The sequence below is a fragment of the Heliangelus exortis genome, chromosome 3, assembly GCF_036169615.1.
Source record: "Heliangelus exortis chromosome 3, bHelExo1.hap1, whole genome shotgun sequence".
Lineage (NCBI taxonomy): Eukaryota > Metazoa > Chordata > Aves > Apodiformes > Trochilidae > Heliangelus > Heliangelus exortis.
In genome coordinates, this window is record NC_092424.1 from 6,780,051 (window position 1) to 6,790,866 (window position 10,816).

The 10,816-nt window shown below is 36.8% G+C and overlaps 1 protein-coding gene across 8 annotated transcripts in view; it reads left to right on the forward strand.

Moving 5' to 3' along the window:
- RYR2 (ryanodine receptor 2) overlaps nucleotides 1–9,558 on the forward strand; it is a 345,759-nt gene extending 336,201 nt beyond the window's left edge. For all 8 annotated transcript variants that reach the window (XM_071739054.1, XM_071739056.1, XM_071739057.1 and 5 more), the window contains 5 exons: nucleotides 1,732–1,888; nucleotides 3,723–3,787; nucleotides 5,025–5,125; nucleotides 6,489–6,540; nucleotides 8,250–9,558. In XM_071739054.1, the coding sequence (XP_071595155.1) occupies nucleotides 1,732–1,888; nucleotides 3,723–3,787; nucleotides 5,025–5,125; nucleotides 6,489–6,540; nucleotides 8,250–8,345 (471 nt within the window). In that variant the 3' untranslated portion in view covers nucleotides 8,346–9,558. The remainder of the gene's footprint in view (nucleotides 1–1,731; nucleotides 1,889–3,722; nucleotides 3,788–5,024; nucleotides 5,126–6,488; nucleotides 6,541–8,249) is intronic.
- The last annotated feature ends 1,258 nt before the right edge of the window (nucleotides 9,559–10,816 follow it).

Below are 10,816 nucleotides of genomic sequence, written 5' to 3' on the forward strand. Positions count from 1 at the left end.
GATTATATCATGAAGAATTTCTAAAATACATCGCTGCTAATGCCCTTCTGAAAGCAATCATGTAGAACCAAGTTAAATGTATTTCAGTATGTTATGCAACATGAATCACTTCCAGGGAACTGACACCATTTAAAAGCCCAATAATTAGATAAACTGTGGAGAGAGACTAGAGTGTCTGTATTTTTGTCCAGTTTAGGACATTCAGTACAAGAAAGTCATAGATTAACTGGAGGATAAATCAGTGGAGGGCTGCTAAATTGGCAGGTGCTGGAGCACTTGCCTTGGGAGAAGAGGTTGAAGGAATTGGGCTTGTTTGGCCTGGAGAAGAGAAAGCTTTGGGGAGGGGGGTGGAGATGTGCAAGAGCAGCTCCCCAGTACTTGCAGAGAAGATTCCCAGTACTGGGAAGAGAAATCCAGGCTCTTTATGGCAGTGCATGGCAGCAGACTGTGGACATAAAATGGTAAAAGGTGTCAGGCTGAGGAGAGCCAGGCAGGGAATCAGGTTCTCAGAGAGGTTGTGCAGTCTTCATCCTGTGGTAAGAACCCGACTGGGTAAAGCCCAGAACAACTTTGAGCTTGTAGTGAGACCTCTCAAAGTCCCTTCTGATCTGACCTGATCTACAATTCTCTAAATGCACACTTACAAAAGGGCTATAGTATTGTACAAGAATGAGTTAGAATACCATATGATATAGTATAAAATCAAGGTTCCCTTTTTTAAAAGTAGTAAGACTTGCAATGTGATGTTAAAAGAAGAAGAAAAATGGAATTACAGAGAACACATTTTTTAATTTTAGGCGTATAAAAATAACTTTTAGAACATGTTAGATAACTAACACTACATTCACTCATTAAGTTAATGATTGGCTTTCCATGGTGAAATAAAAAACTATCTCTAAAAATCATATTTTTCTGTCATTGGTCTCTCAATATTGAAGGCTGCTATATCAGTTTCTTACATAAGGGACTTGGGGAGTAAATGTGGCATAGGATGGATTTTTTGTATAGTTAGGATTTAGAAGTTAGTTACTGTTATTGTCATCACTGCTTTTTGATTGTGAGTGTGAACTCTAGACTTGTAGTTTGCAAAGCAGCTTGAAGGAAAAGAACCAATTCCCTACTTCAGAGCTCTGAGAGTGGTATCACAATTTTCTATTAAGTTATAGTATGATAAAAAAGGAATTTTGCATTATCAGCATCCCACATGACTATACTGTGAGAATTATAATACCATTCTTCTGATCATAGTTTCACATTATTCAGCCCAGACTTTTTCCATCATTAGTGTGTCCTCTGCACAAACATTCACAAAAGGTTTTTTATTGGGCTTGGTTTTAACCTTTTTGTTTGAATCCCCCAGAGATGGGGAAGGTGATTTATTGAGCTCAGAGAATGAGAAGGAGATGGCTGTGGTGGTGATGCTATTTTCCATTTCCACATTACTGGAATGATTGTACCTCATGGTCATGGTTGGTGTGCTGCTGGGTTTAAGGTAGATGAACTTTTGGTCTTGCTTGATGACAAAACATGAAATATTGCAGCTTCAGCTGCACAGCAAGATGTCCTCCCCCTGGGAAATATGTGTAACCTCAAAGGGAGGGAAAACAAAGGAGGATGTATTATGGTTGCTAGACCATGGGCCAGTTCTTTGAATTACTTCATTTGCAACAATGGATATTTATAATTTTAGCTTCAGACAAATCTTGTAGCCCTTTTCTTTCTGTTTTCTAGTGCTACATGTTTCACATGTACGTTGGAGTACGTGCAGGTGGAGGCATTGGTGATGAAATAGAGGATCCAGCAGGAGATGAATATGAAATCTATCGGATTATCTTTGACATCACTTTCTTCTTCTTTGTGATTGTTATCCTGCTTGCAATTATTCAAGGTATATGTTTGTAAACCATGGTGAGACTGAAAACATCACTTAATTCTCCAAAGATCTTAATGTGACAATAAGCCTACAGCTAAGATTCAACCAAGGCACCAGGACAGATCATGAAACAGAGATTTTATCCAGTAAATCACACCCAGTTGGCTCTTATCCCTAGTCTGTTCTGCCAGTCTCTGTGAAATCAACAAGCTCTAACTGGATCAGTGGAAACAAAAAAAGCTCTTTGCTCTGAGAATACTGGTGTGACATTTTCTGTCTTTCTATTCCTCTTTCTAAAAGCCTTCTGTAAATGATCGGCAAGATGAAAAATCTTGTAGCACACCTTAAAATTGTCTCACAGCATAATCCATTTTTGTGAGCTTCAGTGGACAAAATCAGTAGCAGGTGCTGTTAGTAATTCCCCCTGACAGCATCTGATGTTCTTCACTGGTTGCCAGATCTTCAGATTGGTGGTTGTCTTGGGGAAATTGGAACACAGCTTTGAGAGATTTAATATTTTCTTACCTAAAAACCTCTGTTTGGTGTGATGCCTTCTTACTTGAACAATGACAAAGAGTAAGGAAAGGCACTTGGTATAACATATCTTCAGTACATCCTGGTTTAATGGCAATGGAAAGTCAGCTGCCACCAGGTAAGCTTCTCAATTTGAGTGAAATTCACATGTGGCTTGCTACTGTAATCTGGATTGTGGATACTGAATTAGGAGAAGTCAGGCATTTTCTATTATATTTGCATTATTGATGTTTAACATTATTATCTAAAGTACTTAAAAGCCCCATCTGTTTATACAGATTAATATAATCTGTATAATTTATACAGGTTACATACCTTTAAAAGATTGTCAGGGATGCCAAGAAGATCATCTTTTATTAAGGTTTGTGCAGATCAATAGAAATATTTTTTTGATTTTGGAAAAATGTGTGATGGTTTTTGCTGAGCTCAGGTGCTGTTATAAATAGTGATACCTTATTGCTTTCTGTCAGCTAACAGCTAGCTGAGGGTGACTTTGAAAGCAGAAAGGATGCTGTCTCACTTCCTGTAAGGAAGTTTAGAAGGTGACTCTAATCCTGTGGAAAACTCTTAATTCATACTCAAGCATCAGGTTTTTTAAAGGCGTTAGGGAGGATACAAATTTTTTTATAGCCAGAAGTGTGACATATCTCATACTGTTTGTTTCTTCATTGTTGAGTAGAAGAGTAGAGGCCTTAGATGTCAAGCTCTGAGTATAATTATTATCTCATATTCACCAATTTTACAGCACAGTAGTGTCAATAAGGATTGTGGAGCTCATCCTTGTAGTGGTTTAAATGAAGAGCAAGTCATGAAGTGTTCACAATCTGAGCCACTGAACCTGTGATGCTTTTCTTCTTCTTTTCATATATCCCTGAAATGACCCTTTTTGTAGAGCTTGTACTACATGACAGCCCTAATGAGAGAGGATGCACAGAGCTCTGGGCCTCTGTATCTGAAATGTAATAAATCCCTGAACTCTGTTGAACACACAAATATTCTTTCTAGAGTGAAGCCTCCAAAACTGTAAAGCCTTCATGTACTGAGCCAAGAATACAGCACTGTGAATGAAACAGAAGTCTGGTTGTCCCATTTTATAATTCCCAATGATACTGCCAGCCATGTGACAGGCATTTTCTTTGACTTGCTCATTTTTTTTCATATATTGAGTTGGTTTTGGGGTTTTTGGGGTGTATATTGGCTTCTACTATGACTGCACAATATTCTAGTTTAATATTATTTGTCAGAATTATTTCCAAAAGCTCTTTGCTGCAGTTCAGTTCTTTAACATTGATTGTTATTTTAACTTAAACCCTAGGTTTAATTATTGATGCTTTTGGTGAGCTGAGAGATCAGCAAGAGCAAGTGAAGGAAGACATGGAGGTAAGAATGTCAATTGATGAGCCATGCCCTATTTTCAGGTTTTACAACCCCCTGTTTTCAACCCAAATGTGACCTAGCTCATGGATAGCTTTTTACCCTAAGAGGAAAATGTTCTTTACACAGTCCAATATCATACAATGTTCTGAGTCAGATTCTGACCTAACATCTCAGTTCTGTAGATGGAAATACTGAGATATGTTTTCTTTGGTTTTTTTATATATAATAAAATATAAGGACCTGCATAAATACTTTTGTTAATACCCCTTAAAATTATTTTTTAACACTTTTCATAAAAGAAAGCTCTGCTAGCATCCAGGTTCTGAGTAGTACTTGCCACTCTGTGATGCCTCCTGTGGCAGAGTTACATCATGCTTTGAGGGGTGCTGGCTGCCACCTTCTTTGTGTCTGCACAGGACACAAACCCAGGTTCTCTAAACTGATATTCTGCACTGAGCCTAGTTGGAATTTGTTTGCAAGTTCCTAGTATGGATTTTTTAATACCTCCAGATCAACTTTGGCCAGGTTTTTGCTGCCGGTGGTACATTTTTAAATTTTCAAAACTGCAGCCAAAAAAACCCCCAACAGCTTGCTTTCTCATGACTTTTTAAAAGTTTAGACTAATCCTTGTATCTTCATCTGTGTAAACAAGAAAAATCTTTGTGCAGTGCTGTTTATTATAATGAATTATATGCTTGTGGCTATTTAAGTCTTTTGGATCTTCAGACTGGAGTTTTCTAGCACTGGTTGTTAATATTGTCATGTTCATTTCAGGTGTAATTTTCTTTGGTTAATCTGACAAGTGTTGCAAACCTACAGCATTTTGTCATTTAAACTTTGAGCATACTCAGCTTCAGCTCAACAAGCACAACAGGCATTGAGATAAATACTGCCCTTTGTTACACTGAGTGTTGCCTGCAGTGTTAAAGGAAAAAAAATAATCAGCTTTGACTGTTTTATGCCATTCTTCCTCCTGATACCTGTTCACATACAGCTGACAAATATTTTAAAATTTTCCTTTAAATGGTAAGAAGATACTTTGATGGTAGTAAAACTTCTGTTCAGTTGTTTTTGGCTGAGGTATCCAGCCCCAATCATTAAAAGAGAAGCCTTTTTATTCAGCATACCTTATACATAATACATTGCCTATTTCAAAAAAATTGTGACATTTTTATTGACCTTTTCTCAAAGGGGATAGGGTTACCTATGGTGTTGAAGTGCTGTGTGTTCTTTCTTTCAGACAAAGTGCTTTATCTGTGGCATAGGAAATGACTACTTTGATACAGTGCCCCATGGCTTTGAAACACACACTCTACAGGAGCACAACTTGGCCAATTATTTGTGAGTACAGCAGAAATTAACACCTCCCTAACTCATGATCCTCATAGCCTCTGCATGAACCCAATGAGCTCTCTTGCCTAAGTCAGTGCTGTTTGGCTTTGATGTGCACTCATGCTGTCTGAATATATATTTCTGGGGTGGTTGGAGCAAGGAAGAAAGGAAACTTCATTATCTGCTTTCCAGCTTGGTTGTGACACAACCAGCTTGGTTGTGAGTTTGTGTGATCTAGGAGATGGGAACTGGGAACTTGGGATGGGGCTGTGGACACATTGTAAAATGGAAATTGTTGTGTAAGGTGCAGAGAAACAGCATGACCTGGATTGGAGGGATGAGATCAAAGGCTTCAAGTCCACCTTTGGAAAACCCAAGGAGAGCATTGGTGACCACTATACTCAGTCTTTTTAAATCTGGAAATAAAACCATTTATCAGGCCTACAATCACTGCACCATACTGTTGCTCTCCTGTCAAATCCACATGAAAATCCAGTGCCAAAGTGTATTTAATACCAGTTCCATCAGTATGAGTCAATGGATGGATTGTGACTTTGTGTCCATAAACTAGAACTGTATTTTCACAAAAGAATGAGTCTGAAGTTTAACATCCCTCTAAAAACCTTCCATCTGGGAAACAGATTCTGCAAACAACACACATTAAAAGCACTGTCATGTGGTGTTTTGTTCCTGCTTACAAAGTACTACACAAATAACATACTACAGCATACTTACTCTAAGTACATCAGCCTAAGGAAATATTTTTTGATATTTTTGTGTATAATCATATTTTATATTTTTACATGTTTGGAGAGAATGTCTCTCGTGAGTGAAATTTTGAAATCATCAACCAGTGTCTACCAGATTTCTCAAAACACCAAGACTAATGTCAAGACAAATGACAAATTCGCTCCTGTTGATCTTGAGTTACATACAGTAGAAAATATCCCCAAGCTCTAATTTCAATAAGAGGAATCTCTTGCTCATCATTACCATTTCTTATTTGCTATCAGGAGAGGAAAAAAAAGTTCCACTGACGATTCTATGCCTATTTGCAAGTTGATGTCCCTGGGCAAGAAAATGCTTATCATAAGATCAGGATAGTAAGCTTCAAAAATCTTCATTTAAAGAGATTTTATTTACTGTGTCTTAAAGTAAATAGCTTGCATTTTAACATACTACTCATTGAAGAATGAGTAAAGGTCAAGAGTGTCAAGAAAATGATTTATTTAATGTGTCTGGGAATATTATCATAAACTTGTAAGTCCCTGAACAGCATTATCCCTGTACATGTTGAAAAATTTCCATCCCTCTGTGGCTTGCCTACTGTTTCCAACTATTGTATTCATAATAGCTATTTCTTTGCTTGTAGGTTTTTTCTGATGTATCTTATTAACAAAGATGAAACAGAGCATACAGGACAGGTAGGTTGAACACTAGGGATGTCAACACTTACAAAAGAAGACCAATTCTAAAATAAAAACCATTCAGGCAGGGCAAGACTAAGAGTGTTTTATTGAATAGCTTCCCTTATGATAACTTAGTTCTTATTCTTCTGAACAATTCTTAGGACTTTGGTTACTTAATGTTAGATTGAATACCAGTTCTGTAATAGTTCCTATTCCTGTTTTATTATTTGATCTGTTTTTCTTAAATTGTTACTTCTGCAAAATATAAATACAGGCAATATACAAAACTGAGATGTTTCTCATTCAAGTATCCTGTGAAAGCAGTGCTCGTTATTTCTCCTTGTTGATTCTTTATTAATAGTTTTTGTCCTTTACACTTATCTGTATATAATCTTCTATGTCCATATGAAAATGCATGTGTCTTTGTTTAAATGAAACCTGTGAGAGAGGTTTTCCCTGGAGGTTTCTTCTTTTGTGCTGTTCTTCCAAAATTCTAGTGCTTCCTTCAGTTCCCTTTAAGTATACCTAAAGTCAGTACAAAAATGGACCAAATTTACAAAGTTTGATTTTTTATAACTATAGTTTTGCACCTTACTTAGCCAGTGTCCCCACACTGCAGGTCAGAAAACAAATCTTGAAGAGCATCAAGCCCATAGCCCTACAAATTTGGGTCAGAGGATGATTTGCTGTGAATCTGTGTAACTTACTTTTTCTCAGCTCTGATGTGTGTGCTGGGCAATTATAATCATCTTTGCAAAAATCTTCTCAGCCTTTTCCAGCATCAGATTTTATGGTTTTGCTTTGCTATTTTTGAACATTCATTTGCCATTTGAGAATGTCATATGAAGTGAGATCTTAAAAAAAGTGGTTTTTATTTGCATTTTTTTTTCTTGGCATACGTGTCCTACTGTTTCAGTGAAGCCAAATTTCTACTAACTGTGCAGTTTTGATACTGTTAGCTCATATTTTGAAAATTAAGAGTACTTCATACTACGTAACTCCTAGGGACATTGTTTAGTGGTAGACTTGGCAGTGTTCAGTTTAGAGTTGGATTAAATTATCTTAAAGGTCTTTTCTAACCTAAATGGATTCTATAACTTGTGTAGCACCTGTCCTTTCTACCATAGCATTTAAATAATAAATTGCACGTTTAAGTGGTGGGATCAAAATGGAAACAGATACACCCTTTACTGTTCTCCAGAATACCAAGAGATAGAGCCTTAACAGAACAAATAATCTTTCTGGTTTTTTATTTCTAAACAAATAATCAGAAATGAAAACTCACCACTGATTCTGAAAATACTGCTCTTTAAAAGAGTAATTTTGAAGGACATTTTGTTTTATGTATTGTGCGAGGGCATGTTTTGAAATGACTAATGCAGAAATTCAATCAAATTTCTATTACAGAAAATATCCTGGTTACCCTGGTATTTATCTTGTCACCAGCTTTAATTGAGCTTTATAGTGTTTAGGATATGCAATAAGAGCTTAACTATTGGGTTCCTCTTCTGTGTGTTCTTCTATTGCTTTTTGAGTAGGTGTCAAAAATCTAAAAACTAATGGATAAAAATCATTAAGATGATTTTCTAGATTGATATACAACAGTCTGATAGCCACAGAATGAAAACAAGTGAAGCAGCATGTAAACAAAGAGGAGGGGGGAAGTCATGGTCGGTGCTTTGCCACTGAATCAAGTTAAATTATTTAAATTGTGTTTCCTTCAGGAATCCTATGTGTGGAAAATGTATCAAGAACGGTGCTGGGAGTTTTTCCCTGCTGGTGATTGCTTCCGAAAACAATATGAAGATCAGCTCAACTAAACATGAGGATTTCCAGAGGAAAATATGTCCACGTATTTCCCAAGTCCTTTGGGAATGCCTAACAGATTTCTTAAATCTCCAAAGCTGTGTGCTTTTGGCAGCACCAAAGCTCTGTTTTTAACGATCCAACTGCACTTTTATTTTCCTTGTGTATTTGCTTTGAGAACACTGGAGTGAAAAAACAATGAAAAATGACAGCAACTCTGGAAAACAAACCAACCACTTGCACACACAAAAGATATCCCTATACATAACATGCACACATAAGAAGAGACTTGAGACAACTTATTTCTGAAACTGCCAGATGATGCCCTTGTCTATAAGATCACACATGGGGTGACATGGTAGCAACACTCATTCAATCTGTTTATTTCATCATCCTGGGAGGAACTATTTGTAGTTCGCAGAGCACTGTAAAAGAATGTTGTGGACACTTGAGTTGTGGGGAAATAGTGCCTTACTATATGTGGGTTGAGCTATGCAGAAGATGAGTGCATGATGACATCATATTTTTTTTTCTTTCTGTCTTCCCTTTCTTCCAAGTTAATATTTATTTTGTGGTTTTTGGATAGTTTGGGAGGAAGGGATTTGTTTGTGCACATCTTTTTAATAAGACTGGAGTGTCTCAGGACAAGATTAGGTTATTCTCATCAAGCTCATTTCACATTTACCTTCCTCTTTAGCTTTTGCTCTTATTTTGGTAATGCTCTGATACAACACTGCAACTTTATGAAATCTTTGTATGAAAAGAAGATTACTGCAAAAAAAAAAACACACTTTAAAAAGAAATGTTTCATTGCATGTTTATTATGCAAGTTTAAAACAATCAAAAAAAAAAACCAACCTTCAGAAGCAAGTTGATCAACATGAGAAAAACATTCACAATAATTATATCCATAGTAATAAAGTGTTGTGGGCTTTATTGTACATCTGGAACAAGTGTCATCATCCAACAATGTATATGTTATGAATTTAACAGTAGTTTTGGTTTTTCTTTTCCTTTCTTTCATTTCTGCCACCTGTGATCGATAGTGGAGTTGAAGATTTTCTTGTTAAATTATTTTTTAAAAGCAAAGCTGAAGCAATATCCATTCAGGGACTCCATCAGTTACATCATAAAACACCAATGATGTGTACATCACTCCATTTTGAGTCCTTTTCAATTGTAATGCCAGTCTTTACAAATAAAAAGAGAGATTCAGAATGGAAACAAGCTGGTTTTGGTGGCATCTGAGGTCTTTGTTATGGAGTCTTTTTATTAATGCCTGAATTAATTGCACCCACTTCAAAACAGGATTAACCTGCTGTTTCCTTAATGAAATTTTTTGTTTCTTTTTTTCCTCTGGACTTCTTGCTGTTCTGTTGGTCCACCTCACTTCTTGACAGGCCACAGTTTTTTCATAAAATAAATTGGCTAAATCAATATTAATTTGTAGTTGAGAAAGATTATAACTAAGTAATTTAAAAACTCCATATTCTTAAAAGCCAGACTTTCAGCCTGGTGAATATTGTGGTGATGGTGAATATTGTGACTCTGAAACTGGGATCCTCATGAGGTCTCTGGTACAATTTTTCCAAATCCTACAATATTTGAGGTCTGAGTCTGGGCAGGCTGGTGATGGTGTGAAGGGCAGGTAAAAAACAGTGACAATTTGTATGCAGATTTTAAACCACCCCTTCTCAGTGGGGGGAATGCAGTGATGTTCCTTTTTGGGGGTGTATTGTGAGAATAGTTGTTTTACACACGAGCACAGACACTGGTTTGGTTTTGCATATTTTGTTGAGAAAAATGTAGCTTATGATTCTGACTTCCTGTTCAAGATCCCTTTGTTTTGAAAACAAACTTGAGTGGACTTTTTAGGCAAATACCAGAATAAAAGTTTCTTTAATCTCAGCCTCCAAGCCACAAGGTTTTTGGGCCATCCTTGTTGCTGAATCCAGTATATGTTGTTCAACAAATATATGTAAAGCCACATTAAGCATGAGGGTCTCTCAGAATGAGATGTGCTGATTACGTGGTGATGCAAAAAGTTTAAGTATGAAAAATCTTTATTCATTAAAATCAATTATAGCTTTCCTGCAGCTGAAAATTGGTTCATGAGAGTTCTCACAATTAGGGTTCACTGCTGAAAAAGGGTGGGAGCTGAATCCTGGCAGACCTTCAGAACCTTGGTCATGCTGCCCCCTCTGCACTGGCTGCAGGTTTCTGTGAGCCCCTGAAACTTGACATTTCCTCTGTCATTCAAGTGCACAGAGCTTGCCCCTGAGAGCCTGTTTCTTAACACATGTAATGCAAAGGAGATACTTCCTTTGATATTAAAAATAAGAATATATTTCCTAGAAGTCCAGTAGTTTATTTGAAAAGGATGTTTCCTTTGAACTCATTCTGTTTCTTACACTAATGTGCACTTTTAAGAGGAGAGTATTATTCAGGAGGGCTACATATTACCTGATACAGACTGGTTCCTAAG